This window comes from Lactuca serriola, chromosome 5, assembly GCF_051521515.1.
Source record: "Lactuca serriola cultivar US96UC23 chromosome 5, Lser_US96UC23_V15, whole genome shotgun sequence".
NCBI classification, from domain to species: Eukaryota; Viridiplantae; Streptophyta; class Magnoliopsida; order Asterales; family Asteraceae; genus Lactuca; species Lactuca serriola.
In genome coordinates, this window is record NC_136412.1 from 171,683,673 (window position 1) to 171,710,168 (window position 26,496).

The 26,496-nt window shown below is 36.0% G+C and overlaps 1 protein-coding gene across 1 annotated transcript; it reads left to right on the forward strand.

The window, feature by feature from the left end:
* Nucleotides 1–1,263: 1,263 nt before the first annotated feature.
* LOC145049944 (uncharacterized) lies at nt 1,264–2,289 on the forward strand. The gene has a single exon (XM_078998278.1). The coding sequence runs from the start codon at nt 1,264–1,266 to the stop codon at nt 2,287–2,289; it is 1,026 nt and encodes a 341-aa protein (XP_078854404.1).
* Nucleotides 2,290–26,496: the final 24,207 nt, after the last annotated feature.

Sequence of the window (26,496 nt, forward strand, 5' to 3'; positions counted from 1 at the left end):
ACATTAGGGTAGATGTGTATCATGGCTACTTCTAACATGTATGATGAGATAACACGGCCATCTCACATCCCAAGTCCCAATTGTTTTTTTAAAGTGATTCAATAACCGGTCTAACCGATTTTAATTTATGTTAAATCGGTTTTCGTTTTAAGCTATAGAAAACCTTTTTTAACTCAAGTTTAATCATTCCAAGATATTACTTGTAATACATAATATTAACAATGTTTGAATTTAGAAATACATGAAATGAAGCATAGTTGAAAAAAAAAAATAATTGGAATTATAGTGTTCGAAGTAATCCTTCGTACGTAAACTTACAATACGTAAACCATAATAAATCTAGAAAATACTTGCAATACATAAACTAACTTTAAAAAAATACTTAAAACGAAGCATAGTTAAAACTACGAATTACATAAAAACATTAGCGTCAAAATTTAAAATAATAGAAATTATAGAGTTCGTCAAATCCAACAACTAGAGGTCCAATCCTTCTTCTTGTTGAAAATAACCGATAACTATTTAAAAAAAAACCCTTGCGTTTCTTTTTCTCCACTCTGCAGACGAAACCCTTGCTTCTTTCCTATTATCTCTGTTTTGAAGATCGACATCAACAATAGAAGCTATAAAGTAAGTATTTATTTCTTAATTATATTGGTTCGTTGTTTCTTCCTTGTATAGTATCGCTGATGCCTGATTGTATATTGACCAAGTAGTCAGATTCTCTGATGTGTATATTGTAGCGTACAAGTACTAACTGCTTCACAGTGGTAAATTAAGAGCCTCGTTTGTTCATCTTGAGTGAGACGATTTTGTTTCTCTAATTCTCTTGAATGTCAATAAGACTATGTAAACTTGGGATTGATCAATTTCAATTTTATATGATTCTGGTTTTTTAGCTTCTTTTTTCCCATAATTAGATTAAATTAGTTTCTTTTATCAAAAACTTGGCATATAAAGTAGTTTTTGATAGTTTGTTAGATTTTCTAGCCATTGATTCAATTTCGTATGTTAGTACATCTACAGTTTCCAAGTACTATTTTCGTCAAGAGCATTCCATTCATCCATGATTGCTAATTTCCAATCTGTATATATAAGCACTACTATTATCTAAGGTGAATTGTCTGTAAGAGAAGTATAAGCTGTATGATCTAGGGTGAAACCAGTCTATATGATATCTATTTTTTCAGGTATTAATTTTATGTGGAAGTTGCATATACCAATGCTGCGGATGTTTAATTTAGTTTTGTAAATGTAGGATTAATGGGTAAGACAAGGAGTATGAATAGAAAGAAAAAGCATGATTTTGCATATGGTATGGACAGGATCAAGAATTGGTCAGATCTTCACCATGATGTGCTTATTTTGGTTATGATGCAACTTGGAGGTGTTGATTTTCTTGCATTCAGGGGAGTTTGTAAGTCATGGAGATCACTTGCAGTTTCTAATAGGAACAAGTTTATGGTATCCAGACCACCCATGGCCATATCTGTCTCTATCGATGCTGATGAAGATGAGTACTACTTAGAGGATTTTGAAGGAAGAAAGTTCAAAATCAGCCTTCCCCATTTTGCTGCTGGCATGAGCTGTATTGGGGTAACTGGTGGTTACTTGATTTTGATCAATCAGAAAACCTACGACTGCTGGCTTGTGAATCTTATTAAAAGGCATGAACTTCATTTCCCTAATGCCAACTTTAGAGTCTTTTGTTGCCCTGGATTTTTCAGGTCTACCCTTGTCTTTTCATCTTCAATATCTGAGTGGGTGTTTGTAGTGTCGAATATAGAGCAGGAAGAAGTATGGTTTTGTATAGCAGGAAAACCAGAATGGACTGAAATCTCCATCCCTTTCAACATCGTTGATTTTTGTGGTTTCAAGGGGAAGATATATGCCCTAATACGCTTGCATGAAGTCAGGCTATATGAAATGGAACTCTTTCCAAAGCTTAAACTGGTGTTACTCACACCCGAGAATTTTACGACTCCAGATTTCGGATCTCCGAGGTTTGTCAATTCTGGTGAAAACCTTTATTTGATAGATCAGGTTTCAAAACATCCATTCAAGATTCATGAACTAGATTTTGGCGAAGTGAATTTGGTGTCACGTGAAAAGACAATAGAAAAATATGCATTCTTTCGTGACACGTTCATGGATACTATTACACTACGAGAGGTGTGGGCTGACATTGATTCACAATACAGGAAATATGTTGTTCATGATGAAAAGGGAAAAGGAAGGTTGTTTTACGCATGTATGTGGTATTTCTTCAATGATTGTTTGACTATATGATAGACATATCTTAGAACATCATTGTAAAGGCTTTTGACAAGCACCATCTTGGAATTTATTTTTTACATGGTTTGGTTTTTACTTTACTGTCACTTTTACTTGTATCTCAGTTTATATTCTATCTAGTTTTCTTTTGTGATAAAAGCATTGGCATGATGTTGTGTTGTGGATGGAATCTTGCTGAATATTCCAAACTCACATGTTTCCCACAATGATTTTTCTCTTAGGAAAACCAGATGAATGCTAGTGTCTGAATCCCCATCATAACCCATTGAAGAGCCATGGGATTTTTTGGGGATTAGCTAATCGCTTTTTAGGAATCAAATCCAAAATGTACGTGCGTGATTTTGATGTCATTATTTATTTGAATTGTATGTTATATAAGAAGATAAGAGATTGTTTTTCATGCACCTATATAGAATATAATTTCACATCATTCAACAATCTGACGTTTTGATTTTTTTTATAGAACTCTTTAATTTTAAACATCAAACAAAAAAGTATATTTTGTTGGTTTTCAATTCTGAGTAATATATAATGTTGAGGAGTCCTCTTTGTTTTAGCTCAAGACTTAGATATATGTTTGGACCGACCCTGAAGTAACATCTTAGATATTCAATCATCCTCACCACCATGTAAGAGCAACAATAAAATCAAGGTTGATTCAAATGACAATGTAGCTTGCCAATTTGGGAACATTGAGTGGATTAAACATAATATATCACATACCATGTATGCTCACTTCCATGCACCTATGGGGAACACACCAAATTTTCTATCATACCAATTATCAGTGTTCTAAAAGGCGCGCCATGGCGTGAGGCGCGGCATCGCCGTTACGAAAAACTTCATAACGTTGCTGTTAGGCGTGGCGCGTGGCAAGGCGTGATATGGTGTGCCATGGCGCGTGTTTTTTCGTTTGAGACATGTTTTTTTGCTCTTTTTTTATACCTTTTCTAATCGGACATACAAGTATTGTGTTTTTTTATTAACTTTTTGTTATTAGTTGTTGATATAACACTTCTAAAAACTAGGTATAACTGATATAAATTTATATTTATGCGGTAATTATAAATTAATACAAAATCGTCGTCTTACATCACGCTATGAAAAACGCCATGGCTCGCCATAACTCGTTAAGCTTGAGGCTTGGCCTTGCCGCCACGCCACGCCTCACGCCTTTTAGAACCTTGCCAATTATCATATAGTGACAATGGGGGCCAATGCAGTCAATATTGATGATGTGGGGACAAGTATTGAATTTTTTTAACAGAAAGAAGAGTAAAGTACATTAGAAATGGCCTAGCGAGAGGATAGAGGTACATCAAAAGGAAACACTCATGAATGGGTTTACACACCAGTTATCCCGATTCAATAACAACCCACCATTCCCTCTAATCTTAATCCACTGGAAACTGATCTGCCAAAATCTTGCCATTTTTTCAAATTGAGTTTTACACGCAACTGCTCTTGTGATTATACATAATCCAAAGATATACAAGAATTGAATTTAAAACAAAGTGAGTATATGATATACCTTATGACCAAGCTGTAATATCTATCTTTTTCTAATGATGAAAATGTAGTAAGTGTTGTGTTTTAGATTATTCTTGTGATCATTAAACTAAAAATGTAACTAAAAGTGAGAAGAATGAAGAGATTGAAAGGAATATGATGATAGAGTTAAATCTTTAAATATGATGTCGAAATGAAATTTTAAACTTGTATTTTAGAAGAGGAATTTAGAACAAGAAATGGAATGGAATGAGAACTTAAAACATGAATGTAAACTTATAATATAGACTAGATTGTGTGAAAACAACCACATAATGCAAGAGAATAAAGAAGTGTAAAGCACGTTGCTATAAGTATAAAATGTGGGACAAAATGAAGTAAGCATAAATGAGTGAATATGTAGTGAAATCCAAGCATGCAAGCGAGCTAGAATCTATGCAAGAATGGAAAGTAGCTTATTTAAATCTAAGCTTGCAAGTGAGTTAGAATTGGTATTTTCGTTATTTATATACAAGTTTTTGTTGTTTCGAAGTATTTATAACGTTTGTAAAGGATGACAGACATTGGTGTTGAAATATTTGGCCAAAAGATGAAAAGGTTAGCCGAACTAAAAAAAAGACAATAGCTTTTGTGCAAACTATTAGTCTAAGTGACTGTTGTTCGGTCTAAGTTAGATGCAGCTAGAAAAAATTGATGAAGTGTTGGTTGTTGCTACTATATTATTGAAAGTGCCACTTATTTTCTATTGCTGATCTAAGAGATATATACCGGATCCAAACTCCTCTCATCTTGGTTAGACTTGCTTAACTTTTCTATTGCTGATCTAGTTGTGGGTAATATCGGTAGGGTGGGGCAATGGTTGGAGATGATGAAAGGTGTGGGATTTATTTGTTTTGTTTTAAATATATAAAGAATGGTAACTAGCCATATACTATTATTCGTGCAAGTACTACTTCCATCCGGTTAATCCGCACAATAAATCTTCCTCTCAATAACGTAGTTTGTAGGGAATTCAATCATAAGAATCATAACATTCCCTAACTATGTCTAATAGTTGCTAACCTATTTCCCTAAGGTATGGTCAACTTATATTTCTCTTTTCTGCTCACCAATTTAAGTTTGAATCTACTATGAAACACCTAACTTGCTTAAACCACAAATCAGATACCAACTTGTAACACCCGACAAATTAATACAAAGTACACCAAAAAAAAATCATTTTTTTGGTTTAGACACAACTTGGTATGTGTTTATATTAACTAGTAGTACAAGGGTAGTAATCAAATGGATCATATATTGTAAACATATATGAAGATCCGAGTTGGACGTTACCATTCATCCATTATCTCAGCTACTAATTTTATACAACAATATTCATCTATATATCTCAACTATAGCAACTTACTACACCATGCATCAATAACATGCTAAAACTCTTAGATGTTTAAACTTAATATATTATATAACAAGAATCAACTATAGTTTCATATATACGAGCTTATACCCTCCGATCAGCAATAACCAATAATAGTTTTTTAGCAACACGAACTTATCATATCATTCAACGATGATTAATAATGGTTTCTTTCACATAATTCTACTACAATCATGTTTTGGTCAAAAATCAATCAAAAGGATATCAACCAAATTGTATGAGATGTTGTGGTGTTGTGACTAATCTGGATATAGAATTGAGATTAAAATGAAACAAGTGGTTTACAAGGAAAACCCTTGATCCTTGCTAGGATCTCTAACATAAAACCTTGGGAGATGATAATGATTATCTGACTTGTTTTATCTTATTAATCAAAGTGCAAGTTACAGAAAAGAATTTGAGAATACGTGTACAAGTGTTTCAGTAGCTCTAGATGTGTGTGTAGGGCTGATTATACATGTGTATTTATAGCCTAATCTGAATAACTAGAAGTCCGTTATTTTCGAAATCCTCTTGAATAAGTATTCGCACGTTGTTTTTACATGGTATTTCCTGGTCTTAAGGTTGTTTGAAGTGATTCTCTAGAATAGATGAGTCTTTTGTTGACTATTTTTGCACAAGTGAAGAATAAACAATAAATATAACCTTTAATCTTGTTAGGAAACAATGATAATGATCAGGATCCTAGTGTATGGTTTGGGATCCTAAGATTCTTTTAAGATTCGGGATCCTTAATAGGGTTGATGATCTTGACCCCTAACAATTTCCCCCAAAATGTACCTGCAAAAAAAATTGGATTAATTGAGAATATTTGAAAGAGTATAATTTTATCATATAATTAAATTAAATTAAGGATTCCGAAATCCAAACTCTAACGGATAGAATTCTAGTCGTTAGCTTAGGCATGATTATCTATCAAATCACTTCTTCTCTTCTATGGTCTTCGAATAAATAGGGCGCTTGGGTTCCCAATTCTTCTTTACTTCTTCTAGCTCTCTTTCAGACGTTGTTGGTTATCTTGAAGGTAAACCTCTTTCTTCTTTCTTCTTATTTTTCATAATCGTCGATTATGGGCAAAAAAGCACTCCGCTCTCATGCTACCATCATCGCCCCCTTCGATGAGGATTTCATTGATCAAAAGATCTTGTCTTACAAAGAGACTTTCTCTTTTGACAATGAAGACATTGAATCCTTGAAAGAAAATGTGGCTTTTCCTTCCAGTTCTATCTTTAAATTATTTGACGCCCTGGTTCAGCCAAATTTCATCTCCCCTACTTGGGTTTGCTTTCCTGAGTACCCCTTTTCTCTAGATCTGACCTACCCTTTTCTGGCGTCTCCAAATTCTTTGAGGTTACCCAAATTTCCTACATCCAAGTTATGTTAGTGATATGGAGGATTCTCTTCTGGATTGATCGACTGAATCATTCCATGGATCCTAACATTGGCTTGTCCGAGTTAGCTCATATCTATGATCTTTCAACCTTTGGATCCTCTTGTTTCATGTTCAATATCAAAACAAAAAAATCACATTTTGAAATCAAAACAAAATGACGATGCTTGGAAAGAAAAGTATTTATTTGTGAGGTGTGATTCTATTCCCAATAGAGATCTCATGTAAAAAACATGGGTTAAAAAGGGTAGGGTGCTATCACTTTAGGTATGTTTACTACTGAATTACTTTTGTCCTCTACTTCTAATAATTGGATACCTGAAACAAGATTTGGAACCGACATCTATTCTGATGTGCAGAAACTAAGATGAAGTAGGAAGCTAAGGAATGGAGAGCTTTACTTGATCATGGGGAAAAAGAGCAGAGTGGTTGTTGCCAAGATTGGACATTACGAGCTTTCACTACCTTCTAGTTTTTCAGTTGTTTTAAAATATTTTTCTTTACCTTACATGAATCGAAATAATGTTACATTTTATACATTATGCTTGGATGGTTTTACTTTTGGATTTGATAACTGTAACGCCCGTGTTCCTGGACTAAGCGTTAGTGTAGTGATATAATAGTCAGGTCAACCATTGTAACCTATTTTGAAGTAATAAAGAGGAATTACGTAAATATTATGTAAAAATATATGATTTTATGTGCTTAAATACTTGTTTATAATGATATAATAAATAAGGATTAAAATAAGCGTCAAGATTTAAGTGTTAGATAAACCCGATATCTATACATAAAGTGGTAGTGGTCATGAAAATGATTCCGGACATATAAAGAACGTCGAAATCCGAGTTATAACAAAGAAGTTATGGCCTGTCAAAATTTCGCGACAAAACCGGCACGACACTGCGTGATGTAAATAGTGAATTTATGATAGAGCGATTTTTAGCTTTAGCGATCTAAATGAAATTCGTAGTGTTCGTTAAACCAAAAGCGTGCATAGAAATAACGCCCAAATTTGACTTCATATGAGGAAGTTGTGATTTTTTGAAGTTTCGGCTTACAAGTATGCAACATAGAGTTCGAATATTAGATCGAACGGTTTTTAGCCGACACAACCTAAACGAGAATCGAAGAGCTCTTTAATACTAGCGTAACGATAAAAAGACAGACGAAAATGGACGTCAGATGAAGAAGTTATGAATTTTTAACGGACTATTCATGTCCCGGCCTGTTAAAAATATAACTGTAAAAATAAAGTCAAAATTAGCCGACGGGGGTCTAAACGAAGGTTGTAGAGTACTCGATTCCGCCTACGCGTGGATATAAAGAACATCGAAAATGGAGCTCGTATGCAAAAGTGATGAATTTTAGAAATCGGGATGTAAATTTGCGAGAAGCGATGATGTGGCACGATCTCATCCCTCCCTTGCTCCCCACGGTCTCACCTTCGGATGGTGACAGCTGGCTCGCTACACCTCGCATACAAAAAGAATGCCCAGCGTCCGAGGAACGCCCTGCGTACGAGAAGGGAGTGTTGCGCGAACTCGCTTGCTTGGACCGGAGACTGGCCACGATGCACCATCGAAGGTACGACGCGTGTCTCTACGCCTCACGTAGATCCGAGGAACGCAACGTGTACTCAATAGCCTCACCCTTATAAATAAAGGTGTGAGGGTAGCCAGCTAACTCACACCTTTTCCCATCTCTTTCTCTCTTTACTCTCTCTCTCTCTAGCCTATCCCAACCCCCCTCCCCCCCCCCCCAAGCCGAGGGTACCCCCTAGCACTAGATGGAAGCTCCGGAGCGCCCGACGACTCCGAGAAAAATAGTTTTTCGGCTCAGAAGCTCTGCTCTAGTGGAGCCTGGTTTTAGTAAAACCCGCTGTAAGTGAGATACGCTTACCATACTTTAAATATAGCTTATATTTAAATATAATATCGTTATTATGAACCTATAAATAAGATTTATCAGTGATTCAAAGTCGTTATACTGATTGATCTACTTACGGGAATGATGTCTAGGCTGTGATTTAGTGAGGTGTTTAAAGTGGAATTTCCAAACAGTATACTTAGTATACCAAACGGACCCCACCTTCGATATGATCCTACCTGGTTGTTCCTTACTTGATATATCATGTAGTAGACTCTGAGTTAATGACGAATCTAGACTAATAGTTAGTCGCAATAAATATTAGACTAAAATCTAGTGGTAATAATACTAGGGTTCGTCGAAGGAAATCATATTGTTAAGAAGCGAAGCGCTGCTCGAATTTCGAATCGTCACTTTAACAAGTGAGTGCGTAGTCACTTTCATCTTACACATAGATATGAAGTATTTTATATTAATTACGTGCTATGTGTGCATATTATATGTTTACTTGATATCTATGTTGGATGAACATTTTTATACAAGTTTTAAATGATTTAAACTGTAAATGTATTTTATATCTACAAAAATGTTGGGGTAAAACATGGGTAGATGAAATAGACGATGTGCGATAGATTGATGAGAGGCCTCGATGTCGACGATGATCCAATCATCTAGCGAAGTATAGATGACGACCACGGACTATTCTAGACAGTCCAGTGGAATGCTAACAGGCTTGCAACCTGTAGGTGTTTGTGCACGATGTGCTCAACGGTGTACTCCATCCCCCTCATGGTTGCCTTAAGGACATTTATTGCTGAGGAACCCCCTTAGCGGTAGTGTCCATCCCAATGATGATCCTTAGGCTAGGTCCCTTATGATAGGTGTTTTGGGGACGTAAAGTGAGGATAATGGGAATGGGTAATCGGGTTATTGTTGGTTGATGAAATTAATAAACTTATTTATTAGGGGTTGAAAACCCTATGTGCTCACCAAGCTCTTAAGCCCGACCCACTCAGTTTCTTGTATTACAGTAGTGGCACTTGAGCATAGATGTGATGTTTGGATGAGGGATTACGGATTATAGGCCTGTAGATATGAATAAATGTTGTAAGGATTATATTGTACTGTTTATGCTTTTGCTCTGTATCGAACATGACATCCCGAGGTTTCTAATGAAATACATTTCTCCGGAAATGCTTTGATAAATCTTTATCATATTTTTTTTGGGAACAAATTCCGCAACACTTTTCTTTAAAATGTTACTCTAATTTTTAAACAAGCATAAACAAAATCGGTCTTTTCTGACCATGAAAATGGGGATGTCACAATAGTAATGATGCTTCTATTTTGGTTTACAAAGATAATGCTCTTTATTTTAAAGAAAGTCTTTGCAATGAAATATATGAAGTCTTTGCAATGGCATATATGAATATGTGATTGGTGTAAGTACAAACAAAAACTTAATCTTAAATGTCCGATCATCTTCTTTGGATAAATCATGTCTATGGTATTGTCATATTGGCCATATAAACAAGAAGATAATCACCAAGCTCTAATCGGATGGAATCTTGGAACCATTTAACTTATAGTATAATGGAAATTGTGAATTTTGTTTACTTGGGAAGATGACAAAGTCTCCTTTTATATGTGGCTATAAGAGAGGGACATATCTATTGGACATCATCCTTTAAGATGTTTGTGGTTCTTTCAGACATATCACCAACCATGATGAGAGATACTTTATCACGTTTATTGATGATTTTAGTAGTTTGGATATGTTTATTTGATTAAACATAAGTTGATACATTTGAAGTGTTCAAGAAATTTCAAAGTGAAATAGAGAACACTTTGGGAAATAAAATCAAGATACTTCGTTCTGATAGGGGCGGAGAGTAACTTAGTAATGACTTTTACGACCATGTTAGAAGTTGTGGGATAGTCTCACAGCTAGATCCATTGATAACACCACAATATAATGGTGTGTATGAAAGGAGAAATCGAACCTTTCTTGACATGGTTCGTTCTATGATGACTTGTGCTACATTTCCAGTTAGTTTCTAAGGTTATGCTCTAGAAACATCTGCTTATATTCTAAACCTCTTACAAACTAAGAAGTTTGATAAAACACCATTTGAAATGTGGAAAGGGGCTTGGCCCTCTCTTTCAAGAATCAAGATTTGGGGTTGTGATGCTTTTGTTCATCGAGAAGCGATAGACAAACTTGAACTCAGATCCCAAAGGTGTTACTCCATTGGTTATCCTAAATAATCTTTTGGATACTTGTTTCACAAGAATACTGAGAAAAAGATCTTTGTTACTCATAGGACAGTCTTTCATGAGAGAGAACCGATATCCCAAGAAACTAGTGGGACACAAATTGATGTTGATGAGATTCAAGAATCAACCAATAAAGAATCTGAAGTTGACACTAAACCTCAATAAGAGGTTGAACAACCTTTTGAGGAATCTAACGCACTTCCACCTCCACCTCGTAGATCTGATAGAAAACATCGTCAACATGAGTTTTATGGATTCCATATTACTCCAGATGATGACAACTAACTTGTTAGGCAATAATGAGCCGTGCAACTACCATGAATCCATGGCGATCTTAGATACTGGAAATTGGAAAGAGGCGATGGACAACAATATTCGGTCCATGTATGATAACCAAGTATGGAACCTAATTAATGCTACACATGGTCTTAAAACCATTGGATATAGATGGGTCTTCACGAAGAATACTGACATAGATAGGAACATATAGAATTATAAAGCTCGACTCATCGTGGAAGGTTATAGTCAGATTCAAGGAATTGATTATGAGGAAACCTTCTCACCAGTAGCTATGGTTATGTATATTAGGATATTACTTGCTATAGCCAAATTTCATGGTTATTAAATATGTCAAGTGGATGTAAAAACTGATTTCCTTAACGAGAAACTGACTAGGGATGTGTACATGGATCCGCCAGGAGGTTTTGTATAGTATAGGTCTCCTAATATGGTAGGTAAGCTTGAAAATTCCATTTATAGACTTAAAAATACACCTCATTGGTGGAACATCTGCTTTGATGAAAAAATCAAGGAGTTTGGTTTCTTGCTAAATGAAGATGAACATTATGTCTATGTTAGATCTACTGGGAGCATATTTCTTTCTTGTCTTATATGTCGATGACATTCTACTCGTAGAAAACAACATCCCAACACTAAGCAGTATAAAAGCATGGCTAGGGAAAAGTTTTTGCTATGAAAGACGTGGGAGAAGCAACATGCATATTTGGTATCAAGATCTGTAAGGATAGATCTAGGCGTCTAATAGGACTTTGCCAAAACACTTAGATAAAATATTGAAGAAATGCAAGATGGAAGAATCTAAGAAGGGATTTATACCTATGAAACATGCCATGGTTTTGAGTAATACCCAATTTCCCAGTTCTAGTGAAGACTGGACAGAATGAGTTGAGGCCCATATGATTCTGCTATAGGATTGATCATGTACGCCATGATATGTACAAGGTCAGATGTGTCATACACCATTAGTATGACGAGTCGTTATCAGGACAAGCTTGGTGAATGTTATAAGACTGCAGTCAAGAACATTTGAAGTATCTTAGGAGGACTAACTATATGTTCATGGTTTATGGCGATAATAATGAGCTAACCATCAAAGGATATGCGGATGCAAGTTTCCAAATTGACAAAGATAACTCAAGATCTCATATGGGTTTTGTCTTTATACTGAATGGTGGAGCAGTGACTTGGAGAAGTTCCAAGCAATAGAATATTGCTCATTCAACTACAGAGTCATAGTATATTGCATTTAATGAAGCAACCAAAGAAGTTGTGTGGCTCAACAAGTTCATCAATAATTTAGGTGTTATTCCAAGCATAACTGAATTGGTTGAGATCTTTTGTGATAATGAGGGTGCAGTTGCCTTAACTAAAGTACCTCAAGATCACAAGTGCACAAGGAATACTAAGTGAAAGTTCCATCTTCTAAGGAATGTAGTTGAAGATGGAGACACTATTATGAGTCAGTTCCATCTGAAGGTAATCCTAAAGATCCTCTCACCAAACCATTATCACAAATTAAGCATGATGCTCATACTAGGTTTATTGGAATTAGATTTGCAAGTGTATTGGTTCGATAACACAATTTATAGTGTGATATCTTTTTTTGGAAATTCTTGGATATTTTTGATTTGGTAAATATTAATGATAAGTTACTATTGTTGGAATAGTGTCTAAGGCTGCAACTATATTAGGCAAGTATTCAACCCGGTTGTGCATGGTCCTTTTGGGTTGCCTTCACCATAGCAACTTGACATGATGATTTATAATGAGAGAAGAAATATTATTAATATATTATGAGAATAATATAAGGAATAATATTATTATTATTTGATTAATATAAGTCATAAATTAATTAGGAATTAATTTGGTGACTTAAAGAGATTAATTAAATAGAAGGGCATAAACTGTCAATTGTATGATAGTTGTACTTTGGGCTATAATCTCTTATGGATAAGGGGGGACGGTTTTGGGGCTTTGGATAGACCTTGAAACCTTCCAAGGATTATCATTAGGGTATTGGATTGCTTAAGGCCTAAGTTATCCAATTAGGGTTTTAAGGGTGAAACCCTGGGAGCCTTAGAAGTATAAATAGACCCAAGGGATCAAGGAAATCGGCACTATTGACTTTGGAAGAACCCTGGACGATTTCTAGCTCCTCTCTCTTCTCTCTATAATCATCCTCTTGCTAGTTGGTGTTTGTAAGCCATTAGAGGAGTGATAATTGTGACTCTAAAGCTCCAAGAACAAGAAGATTCAAGCAAGTGATTCAAGGTAATCTTCCAAATATGATTTCTTATGTTATTATACTAGAATTGTCATTAGAAGTCTTGGATTCAATGCATGTTCAATTAGAGAAACCTAGATCCAAGCATTAGGGTTTGTATGTGGACATAGGAATGTTCATATGGCCAAAACCCATCAGTGGTATCAGAGCCTAGATTGGTTTCTATTGAATTGATGCATTGGTTGCTTGTTTGTTGCTTGCAAAATTCAAATTTTGTGATTCTTCCTGATGAACTCGGAGAGTCCCATAGTGGACTCGGCAAGTAGGCTCAACTCGGCGAGTCCATTGTAGTACTCGACGAGTTCAAGCGTCAGAAAGAGCTAATTTCGGGATTTCTTGCTGTTTATCTTTTGGATACTCACCATAATCTTAATAGGTCAATATAAATCCGATTTTATGATATATTTGAGTATATTCTTGACCTAATTGAAGATATTTATCAATTAATTAAATATTAATTTCCTTATATGATAATTGATTAATTATTTTAATTAAATTGGTAAATTGTTTTGCAAGAAATAATTAAATAAATCAAATATGGATAATTATGTGATTAAATGTTAATTTAGATTATTTGTTATTTGATCCCCTATGTTTTGAAAAGTTTAAAACTTGACCTCAAGTTTTGAAATTTATGTTTTGTGATTAAAAGTTTAATTTAGACAATTTAAATTTCAAACCCTAGAATTTTATAAGTTTAAAATTCAACCCTATACTAATATAATATTACAAGATTAATATATATATATATATATATATATATATATATATATGTATAATTAAAAATGCTAGTCTTACCGTTAGTAGGCCTCATTCACGAAGTCGGTCTATAAGGTGGGTATAAGATTGCTGCCTATAAAATGGCGCTTAATGGGTGTATACTAACACCCACCGCTTGCTTGATCGGTGGAGGGTCGTTAGCCGAACGGGTAGGATAGGGCAACCTCATCTCCTCATTAAAAGTATAATATGAAATACAAAGTAACTACATGTTTTTCAAAAATTCCCAATCCTAGTTACTTTAGGAAAAGTGAATTGATGCAATCCCATGAAATTACACTTTGCACCCTTGCTAAGAAGTTAGTGGAGGGTGTGTGGTTTACCGGCACACTAATTGGTTCTAAGAAAAGGTGGCAAAGGGTGATTCATTGTTTATCATAGTTCGATGGAGCGTATGTGGTTTACCGGCACATCTAATAGGTGATCAATGAAGGCACCATGTGAATTTGCATGGTAATTCACACCCACTTTGTGATCCTCGGTATCCCGGTCACAAACGACAGGGGCATATCGAGATTTTAACATGCCATTGAAAAGTTCAATGAATCTCATCAAAACCTAGGAATTCTCAATACATTTAGAACTTAAAGTTAGGTTTTCATGGTGGAGAATTAGTGAATTGTCATTCACTTACCTTCAAATTGTTTACATGTTAGATTATGGCATCCCTTTTCTAATATGTAAATATTGTTGTTGGATCCTAGCCCTAATTTTTCTTATTGGGTGATAATTAGGGATTCAAATTCTAATCTATCTTTGTCCTTTCTATTTGTAGATGTCGAACGCGAACAATGCTGCTGCTAGCTCGTTCACATTGATGAGCCTTTGCCAAAAGGTGACTTTCGATGGGACGAACTTTAGCGAATGGATAAGATACATTCGCACAATTGCTCGCTACGAGGACAAGGAATATGTCCTCGATGAGAAGCTCGAGAAGATCAACCTAGAAATCGCTACTCCGGCTGAAATGACTGCTTTTGAGACTCATGAACGTGATGTAACGAAGGTTCATTGCATCATGATAGCCACAATGAACGCCGAATTCCAAAAGTCCTATGAGGATATGTATCCGTACGAAATGCACCAAGACTTGTTGGAGAGATACCACCAAAACGCGAGGCAGGAACGTTACGAGATCTTCACTAACATGATCTCCACTAAAATTGGTCATGGAGAATCTCTAACCATGCACTTGCAAAAGATGCAAAGGTATGTCGATCGTCTTCGCAAGTTGAATGTTGACTTTGGGGAAGACTTGGCAATCGACATGGTGCTTCACTCCTTGCCTCCGTGTTACAATCAATTTAGGATGACCTGCCACATGAACAAAGAAGAGGTCACCCTAAGCAAACTCCAAGGTCTCTTGAGGGTCGCTGAGAGCAACTTCAAGGAAAAGTCTGTTGCACCCACTCCCAATCCACCTGCTGCTCCTGTTTTAGCCATTGGGCAAGGAAGAGGCAAGAAGAGGAAGGCTCTGTCTAAGAGCCACCGCAAGGGAAAGTCCCGAGATGGTTCCTCTTCTAGCGGGACCAAAGTTGATCCCGCTAAGCCTAACCCTAACCCAAAGGAGGCAGAGTGCCACCACTGCCATAAAATAGGGCATTGGAAAAGAAGTTGCCCAGACTACCTGCAAGCCATCAGGTAAGGAAAGATCAAGCCGTCTTTCGCAGGTATATATACAATTAAATCTAATGATTCATCTCATGCTATTTCTTGGGTCCTCGATATCGGGTGTGGTTACCACATTTGTTCTGAATTGCAGGGACTAAAAAGAAATAAGGATGTGGAGCATGGAAGAATAAATCTAATCATGGGGAACAGAAGATCGTCGCCTGTGACCAAGATTGGAGTGTATTCTCTAGTGCTTAGGAATGGTTTATGTTTAGATTTGAACAATTGTTGCTATTCGCCAGAAATGGCAAGAAACATCATTTCATTTCATGGTTTGTTTAGACAAGGATTTAGATTTTCTTTTAATAATGAGAATGGTTCTATTTGTGCTTATCTAAATGGTGTCTTATATTTTGAAGCAATACCATGTAATGGAATTTATGAAACTGTTATGATTGTAGATAACCTAGGAAATGATGTTTTATGCATGGATTCTTCCAATAGTATGGATAGAGCATCCTTGTGGCATTGTCGTCTTGGACATGACAACAAGAAGCGCATAGCCCAACTCCAAAAGGATGGAGTGTTAGAGTCATTCGACCTTAGGGAAGATGACACATGCGAGTCTTGTTTGCTTGGAAAGATGACCAAGTTACCCTTCACTAGTACATGTGAAAGGGGTGAGGGTCTATTGGACCTCATACATACCGATGTATGTGGACGGTTTAGATCAACCACAAAGGATGGGAACCGCTTCTATGTGACTTTTACCGATGACTATAGTAGATATGGGTATATCTACTTAATCAAGCAAAAGTAAGAAACATTTGAAAAGTTGAAAGAGTTGAAAAATGAAGTGGAGAATCAATTGGGCAGGAAAATCAAGATGCTTTGATACGATCGAGGAGGAGAGTACCTAAGTCTTGAATTACACGACTATCTCAAGGAGTGTGGAATAGTTTCACAATTGACGCTACCTAGGACACCGCAGTTGAATGGTGTTGCAGAAAGGCGTAATCGAACCTTGTTAGACATGGTCCGCTCTATGATGAGTCGTGCTTCACTACCTATCTCATTGTGGGGGTATGCCTTAGAGATTGCCGCCCATATCCTTACCCGAGTCCCTACTAAGAAGGTTGCCAAAACACCTCACGAGATGTGGACAGGGAAAGCTCCCTCGTTAGCACATATCAAGGTTTGGGGTTGGCGAGGCTTTCGTAAGACGAGATACTCACGACAAGCTCGAACCTCGTAGTGAGCGATGTATTTTCATCGGCTACCCACATAAATACTTTGGATATCTCTTCTATAGACCGAAGGACAATGTTGTCTTTGTTGCGAGGAGAGGAGTTTTCCGAGAGCGAGAACTCATAAGCCAAGGAGACAGTGGGAGGAAAATCGAGCTTGAAGAGATTCAAGAGTCGATAGATGAAGGAACCTCTACCGCTGGCACTCAACCCGAGGAGGAAACTCGGGTTGAACCAATTGATGAGTCCTTACCTCTTAGACGTTCCGAAAGAGTTAGAGTTCAGCCCCAGTTTTATGGTTTTCATATTACTACCGAAGGGGACACGTATATTAGTGATGGTACACTAATAAATCTTGATGAACCTAATAGATATAAGGAAGCCATGGCAGGCCCAGAGTCTACAAAATGGAAAGAGGCAATGGACAGCGAGATCCAGTCCATGTATGACAACCAAGTTTGGAATTTGGTTGATAATGTGCCCGGACGTAAGACCGTTGGGTGCAAGTGGATCTTCAAGAAGAAGACCGACGTGGATGGAAATGTACACACATATAAGGCGCGATTGGTTGCGAAGGGCTTTACTCAAACTCCCGGAGTTGACTATAATGAGACCTTCTCACCAGTTGCGAAGATAAAATCTATTAGAGTGATGCTAGCAATTACCGCATTTCATGATTATGAGATTTGGCAAATGGATGTCAAGACTGCTTTCCTTAATGGGAAGTTGGCTGAGGATGTTTACATGGCTTAGCCAGAGGGTTTTGTTGATCCGAAGCATCCGAATAGAGTGTGTAAGCTTGAGAAGTCCATTTATGGACTTAAGCAAGCATCTCGCAGATGGAATCTTTGCTTCGATGAGAAAGTCAAAGAGTTTGGATTTGTACGAAGCGAAGATGAATCATGTGTATATGTCAAAGCCAGTGGGAGTATAGTAAGCTCGATGATTTGATTTGACCTATGTGCAGGGCCCAGTCAGAACTGAATTGATGTGTTCGATTAAGTTCTATGTCAAATAAACCTGAGATCGAGAAACCAAATGCTAGACAATTGGTTCCATGTAAATGTTTGCATGATATCTAAACAGGGGACTATACGATCCCTTATCTAAAGGACAGGATTGATAAGATCAGAGTTTGACAGCGTCTTTGAGAGCTACGATTGCTAATCGGATTATGCTTGTATATATAGTTACTAGACTTATCCAAGTGGGAGACTGTTGGAATAGTGTCTAAGGCTGCAACTATATTAGGCAAGTATTCGACCCGGTTGTGCATGGTCCTTTTGGGTTGCCTTCACCATAGCAACTTGACAGGATGATTTATAATGAGAGAAGAAATATTATTAATATATTATGAGAATAATATAAGGAATAATAATATTATTATTTGATTAATATAAGTCATAAATTAATTAGGAATTAATTTGGTGACTTAAAGAGATTAATTAAATAGAAGGGCATAAACTGTCAATTGTATGATAGTTGTACTTTGGGCTATAATCCCTTATGGATAAGGGGGGACGGTTTTGGGGCTTTGGATAGACCTTGAAATCTTCCAAGGCTTATCATTAGGGTATTGGATTGCTTAGGGCCTAAGTTATCCAATTAGGGTTTTAAGGGTGAAACCCTAGGAGCCTTAAAAGTATAAATAGACCCAAGGGATCAAGGAAATCGACACTCTTGACTTTAGAAGAACCCTAGCCGATTTCTAGCTCCTCTCTCTTCTCTCTATAATCATCCTCTTGCTAGTTGGTGTTTGTAAGCCATTAGAGGGGTGATAATTGAGACTCTAAAGCTCCAAGGACAAGAAGATTCAAGCAAGTGATTCAAGGTAATCTTCCAAATATGATTTCTTATGTTATTATACTAGAATTGTCATTAGAAGTCTTGGATTCAATGCATGTTCAATTAGAGAAACCTAGATCCAAGCATTAGGGTTTGTATGTGCACATAGGAATGTTCATATGGCCAAAACCCATCAACTATGTTTGGTCAAAATATATGTGTTCCTACTTTTAGATGTTTAGAACCCCTTCCAAAATAATTTATTATACGAGCATTCCATAATCAATCCTACTCTTGGAAGATAGTATGAATTATGATTGTCATAGTGTTAGTAGATTGTTCATGGATATGAACATTGCAAAATCCTATGATCAATACTGATGGGTACTTGAAAATGGAGATTCGAAGTATTGGAGTAACCACGCTTTAATATTGTAACGCCTTGTTCCGAACATTTCCTATTTCGGGTTGGTGACCAAAGATCAAGTATTATCAGGCTTAGGACCTCTAAGGAAATGAGATTTGTACCCATTTGGATGTGGGTGGCGTAATTTAGATAATCTGAGTGTTCGGTTTATGTTTTGATGCCAATGGGTATTTTGGTAAAGTGACAGCTCGAGCTTTTATGGAAATTGGATTTTTCTTCAGGAAATTTTATGATAGGCATGAGTTGATAAAAGCGTAGAGATTCTCGTTAGCTTTTCATGGATATAAGGATCGTCGAAATCGGACTTATAATGAAAAAGTTATGGCCTTCAGATGAATTTAGGGTTTAAGGAAAACCCTAGTACGTGGGGCGTACATAAGGAGTATGCAGGGCGTACTAGTGCGAGGTCGAGTACGCAGGGCATACATTGGCGTATATTGAGCGTACTTAGCAGACTTGGTCGCGAATGCGAGGCCTCGTACGCTGGGTGTATGAGGGATATGCTTGGTGTATGAGGAGTTCAAGAAACCCTAATTTAAGTGTGTTGCACCCTATATAAAGACCTTAAGTCCATATGATTGGCCTCTTTATTAGCCTTCATGCCTCCTAAACCCTAAAATCGACCTTTTAGCCTCCATTGTTGTGTTTTTGAGCTCTCGAGAAGAATTTGGTGTTTGTTTTGCTCATTCTGGAGAGATTGAAGAAGTTGGAAGGTTCATAGCTTGGTGGGAAACTTAGAGATCCAGAATCATCACTCATCTTGCAAGTCTTTTGAGGTATCAAGTTCATACCTTGGCTTTTTAATGCTTAAATCTCTTTATGTCTTGATTTTCATGCTTTTGGGGTCCCTTTTGGGTTGATTGATGAGTTAAGAAATTAAAGGGCTTATTCTTCTAGATCTGAGCTTGTTATGAGGTTCTTAAGCATAAAGGTGCTAGCTTTATGAGGTTTATGGTCACATGCATGCATTAAGTCACCTAGTAAGTCCTTTTGAGCTTTAAGAGCTTCATTTAGCCATGCATGAACGTAAAGTTAGCAACTTTACTGTTAGGTTGCAAAGTTCTCCTTGCATGTGGCTTACCCTCTTGTATATGTAAATGAGTTGAGTCTTTCCTATAATTAGGAAGTGAGTAACTCCCATTATGTAATGATCATTTTGGAGTGTTAGTTTTAGAGAGTAAAATAACAAACCCATTTGTACTCTTTATAACCAAACTCATGAGAGCTTAAACCATATTTATTTACTCCATGTGTTCATGATTTGTATGATGATTCACTAGATCTTTCATATTCCGCATTTGTCATCATAATCAACACCACTACAATTGGTATCAGAGCGGGTGTTCTTGATTTGATCAAGAATTGATCCATGATGACATTTTAGATTTAGTGATTCTTCATGTCCTTATTGATCTTCGTGTTTAGAGAGTGTTTTGTGTTCTAGAAATCGAATTTTTCATTGATTTCATTCATAATTTGATTTTTTCTCTCTAGAATACTTGTTTGTACCACTTTCTCTCTCTAGAATTTGGTTCATATTCACTTTCTCTCTATAGAGATCTCTTTGATTTTCACTTTGTCTCTCTAGAAAACCTCAAGATATTATCGATTCATCAATGTTGGTGGACTTGCCGTATGATTCTTGGGTTGTGATCGTTGAAGATGTCAAATACAATGTCAACAAAAATCAATTTTATGGGTTATTGTTAAGCGGGTTGATTTCATGGGGTAATAAGCTCTCTTATGAAGGTTTGAAGGATGAACACGGAAGCTTGATATTTCAACCACTTTATAAGATTGAATGGTTGACTAAAATTGTGTTGTCCATATTAGTTTGTAGTAGAAATCAAAAGGAAGGAGAAGAAAGAGATTTGTTTAATAAGAAATACATTTCTCTAACTGAAAACCCAAATGATCTTCTTGCTCTTAAGTTTGTTGAAATTCAATACTTTAGAGTTCAATGTGATGTTCTTGATGTTATTGAAGTTCATGACAAGAAGATTCGAGTTGATTCTCATGAAGATGAATTTTTTTTTGCTCGATTGGAGTTCAAACCGATGATATTTTGTGTTCTTGTGATTCGTTTGAAGGAACGATTCCTTATCGAAAGTCGTTAATCCAAGAAATTGACAAGTATCAAACTCCAAAAGATTTGATTCAAACTTGCAAAGTTGAAGTTGTCGATAATGAAGTGGTTCTTGAAATCAAATCTTCAAGATGCATAAAGATGAGAAAGAAAAAGAAGAAGAATATTAAATGGAAAGAATAAGCGGGTTTATTCCAGAAATTGTCAAATGTTGTTGTAGATCCGAATCCATGAAGCAAATTTTGGTTCTAAAGCAACGATCTCTAAGTGTTGTATTAAATTTGAAGTCAAAACCCAAAAGTGTTGATGACTCTTATGAAAAACGCGAACAACGAGTTATACAACATGCATCGTGGGTGGTACAATGTTCAAATTAGAGATTTTCTCGTTCCAACAAAAGAACAAAGATCTTCAAAATTTGATTCGTTCGTTGCAAATAGAACTCGGATCGCCAAAAAGGTATCTCAAACTCTCAAATGGATTCCAAAACATCAATAATTTCGATTCAAATTTTACGTTTTTCATTTTGGATGACCTTGTCTCATTGGATCAAATCCATTTATATCCCATTGATCAAATTAATTTTTTTTTTAAATCAAAACATCAAATTCATTGAAATTTAATCTTTAGCACTTCATTTGAGTTTGTTACTGTTCATTGATCCAAAGGTTTTTGAGTCCAAAATTTTTGTTTACTGTTCAGATACCATTTATTGAACCCAAATAGATCCATTTATTTATTCAAATGGTCCCTTGACTTTCGTAACATTGAATTGTTCTTCAGCTTCAACCTTCACGTTAATTGTTCGACATCGATTCTCAGTCAAGCTGAAAGATAAAATTTCCCTTGTTTAAATCGATAGGAAGGGGGATGTCGATTTTGAAATAGAATGTCAAGCAGTAGAGTCGAAAGGTTAAAAGAAGACATATGTTGTTGTTTGACTCAACTGATGTTGCTTATCTGTGAATGATTTGGTTATAGTCAAACAATTTGTTGAACATCGATAGGTTCTGTTTGTGTGGAACAAGAATCGTAGAGTTGATATCGAGTATTGATTTTGAATGGGTTGCGAATATTGAATGTTGGATTTTGTTTTGATTGGAATTGATTGAAATTAAAGTTGACTGTGTTCAATTGGGTTCAAAGTTGTCTTTGATGGTTATTTGATTTTGATTATTGGAGTCAAAATTAAATGTATTTGGGGTTGAATTCGTATTGGAGATGGATTATTGTTGTTTTCTACTACTGTTGACTTGAATCGATTTGAGAAGTTTAAGTATCAATGTCGATTGGTGTTTGTCTTAATGGATTGAGTGTAGAAATTAATTGGAGGAGTCAAAGCCAATTTCGATTGATAGATCTGTTTGGAATAGTTGACTTGAAGTCGAAACATTGTGTTGGGTTCGTTATTTGTCTGATTTGGGGTTAAAATTGAATTCGATGTCGATTGTTGATCTTTGATGTTGAGGGTTGATATCTTGAATGTCTAATTAACATTCGCTGACTCTTGAAGGTTTGGGTTACAATCGATACTCAACTGCATTTGGAATGTGTTCCAAGGCCAGTTAATGGAGAATGAAAAGCTTTGGAGTCGACATTTGTTGCTTGTGTCAATTGATGTCTAAATTAGATTCGACTTGTGGTTATTAGCTTGATGTCGAATGCTTAGCTTGATGTCGAATGCTCCAGACTAGTTCGATGTGTGAAAGCGAAGCAGTAGATCGATAGTTTTTTTTATTGAGGGTTTATTATATGTTAATAGCGAAGACTGTATTTGTTTTGGGACAACTGATATCGAAGGATAGTTGATTTGGATTTGATGTCGAACATGTTAAATTGATGTTTTGATATCAATTTTGGGAAGATTTGTAATAATGAAGAGATGGTCAAGGTTGAATCGTTATGGCTTTTAAGAAAATGCTAGTAAAAAAAAGTCTTGTTCAGCGACAGGAACGTTTAGCTTTTAACATAAACAAAACACTCTAAAAGCAAAAGCTACATGGAGTAGCTTTTAACAAAACACTCCAAAATCAAACGCTACCCGCTACCTACTATCCGATACCAGCTAGTTTTGTCGAACACGCCCAATGTGAACTTCGGTTGAATGAAAAGCGAAGGGTCCATGTGTTGTCGATGATTTTGGATTTTGATATCTAATGGTTGGTTTGTAAAAACGAAGACTTGATACTAAAAGTGATGGCTGTTGGGGATTCGACTTTGGAGTCTCAAAGTTTTGAGTTGATGGCCAATGGCTTCGTTAGTGAAAGGGTGTACATGATTCATTAACGAGAGGTTGATGTTGAGTACCTATGCTCGAGTAACGATTGATGTATGTTACACCCCTAAACCGAGACGGAAGAAACGTTCGGGGGTGGAGGACGTCATGTATAGTATCACAACAATTGCATCATAGTAATCAAAGTAAACACAACCATTACATTGAATATATATATATATATATATATATATATAAGGTATTTACAATTGTTTGATACATAATTTGTATACATCAAAAGTATAACAAAAGTATAAAAGACGTGACTCTATATGCTTTGTCTTCTCAAAAGCCTACGAGTGTACCTGTCCACTGGTTCCCTGAGAATACAAACGATTTTGAAAGAGTGTCAACATTTAAGTTGGTGAGTTCATAATAATGTTTTTGTAATGAAAATATGTCTTTGAATATGTGAAAATGTTTGTATGTTTCTCAAGAAAATTCAATATTTTCTTTAGTAGTGTAAAGTAGTCTTAAACCCTAAGACCCGAAATGTATGTTCGTTACTATATCTTGTAGTAGTATATGAAAATATTAGTTTGTATGTCTGGTTACCACCAGTTGTATTGTATAGTGTTGTTTTGTACGAAAACCTTTGTATGAAAACCCTGGTTACCACCAGTAATGTATAATGTGTTCTGTATGAAAACCCTGGCTACCACCAGTATGTATAGTAGTTTTATTACTTAAAATAAAACCATGTATTTGTATTCCCCGTAATCCTCCAGTGTAGTGTGTAGTAGTTCCATTAATTAAAATAAGACTAATGAAGAATGAAATCCCGTAAACATATGGTTAGTTTATACTGTTGTGAGTTTGGTATAGCCATGCTTGATATGACCTAGTGACCTCTACAACGTTCTTCAGGCGTCGGAACGGTATGATATTTGTCACCCCAAGCATGCATGCCTAACTGTAGCTAACAGTTTAGGTGTGGGATTGTCAGTCCCAAATAGATCTATTCACAAATCTCACACTCTCCATCCAGGATACTCTGATTATACTTTGGTAGAATTTAGTTCCGCACCCCGAAGGGTACAATTGAAGTAGTGCATCACAACCATGTATTAACTAGTTTACGTGTAGTGTTGTAGTATTCTCTTGTACTTGAAACTGTATGTATAGTTGTAGAGTAAAAATAATTACACTTAAATAATGATTTAGTATTGTACTCTTGTGTTCATAAAATAGTATTGTATGCCATAAACTATATCTATCGTAGTTTATATGTTTGTTAATGTGTAAACTCTGGAGTTGATAAAACTGTGTGTTGAATCCCAAATTATACCTATTATAGTTTGCATGTATGTTATGTATTCGATTCACGTGTTGTACTGAAAACTTTGCAATTATGGTTGTATGTTGAAAACTTCCCTTATGCTCAGCATGTTACAAAAGGGATAAAATATCTAAATATTTTATAAAATGTAGTGATCTCTTGGTTGTATCATTTGCATAAATTTTAATTATGTTTAAATCCTTTATATAAGAACATAAAAATTCCTTGTGTTTTGCTTGTATTCCCCTCTGAAAACATTAAAAATAGTAAAAGTGTAGGGGTATGAACTCACTGTTGGTTATGTGTATGTGTCAGACAACGAGACTGGAAAGATGACCCTCAAGTTGTTGTACGCAAAATTTAACGGAATCCTAATGATAATTAAACACATAATTGTATTTGAATGAGTGAAAGCATTAATTAAAGTGTTAGAAAACACTTGCTTTTGGGTTAGGAATGTTAACGAGATTTGTTTAAAGTGGAAAAAGAGGGTTTTCAACCAAGGTTCTCGGCTCAAGGTTGTTTGCAACCGTGAACTGGGTTTGTGACTGTAAACTAGGTTTGCGGCTGTAAACGGGTTTGCGGTTTCTTGAAGATTTGAAGATGTTCTTGGTGTTCTTGGTGACATTATGAATATTTGAAGGTTTTTTCTTGAGGATATGAATATTCTTGGGAGGTTCTTGGGAGCAACTCAAGAGAGTTTTCGGGTGAAAAAAGGTGAGAAATGAAGAATCTCTCCGGGAAAAACCTTTATACCGGTTGGGTTTACGACTATGAACGGTTTACGGCCCAAGGATTTATGGCATAGGGGTTTACGGCCGTAAACACGTGGCTGGACGAGTTTGTTGATTTTTCGCGGGAAATTTTGATTTTTCGAGCGTTCTTGGTTCCGAAAACTTATATAACCTCTAATTATATATATTTTAGATTATTTTCTAACCCACAAGAACTTAACGGAACAAATAAAATTATAAATTTTATTTAACGGAGTTGACTTTTGTTGACTAGAAAGTATCGGGTTGTTACAATATCGAGTAGCGAAGAGTTGTTGATCCTTTGTTAACGACAAGTCGATGGGTTCGTTGATGAGGTATGTAGATGAAATGAGAAGGGATGCTGTTTCGATTTTGACTTTTGATATAACGAATTGGGAAGAATAAAACAAATGTTTCGATTTGGGACCCTGGTCGTTTAAAGAATTGGCAGTTTTAGTCCACATTTGACATTGGGATAAAAGTTTGTGTTAAATACAAACTTTTCGTTTTGCATCCCTGATGTTTCGAAGACTTGGCAAGAATTACCCAACTTCGAAATTGGGCTAACGATTATGAGAAATGGAAAATTTTACGAGTTTAGTCCCTGCAGTTAATGCGAATTTACACTTTATGTCCAGTTTCACAAATGGGGTAACGTTTCGCATAATAAACTGTTTTTGGCACAACGGGTCCCTGTAGAATTCTGTTATAAGCAGTTTGTACCCGTTTTTTGGAAATTCTTGCAACTCTCACCCAAAAGTTAAAATTTTTCACAAAATTTGGAAAAATTTCACGACTTTTTTCGTGATTGTTTTTCCATGCAGGTTTTTCGAGGTTTCATTTTTTGGCACACATCAGGGGGGTTATGTGAAGATTAACCCTCGGGAGCTTC

Coding starts and splice junctions, on each gene's coding strand:
- LOC145049944 (XM_078998278.1), top strand. CDS start 1,264: ATGGGTAAGACAAGGAGTATGAATAGAAAGAAAAAGCATGATTTTGCA.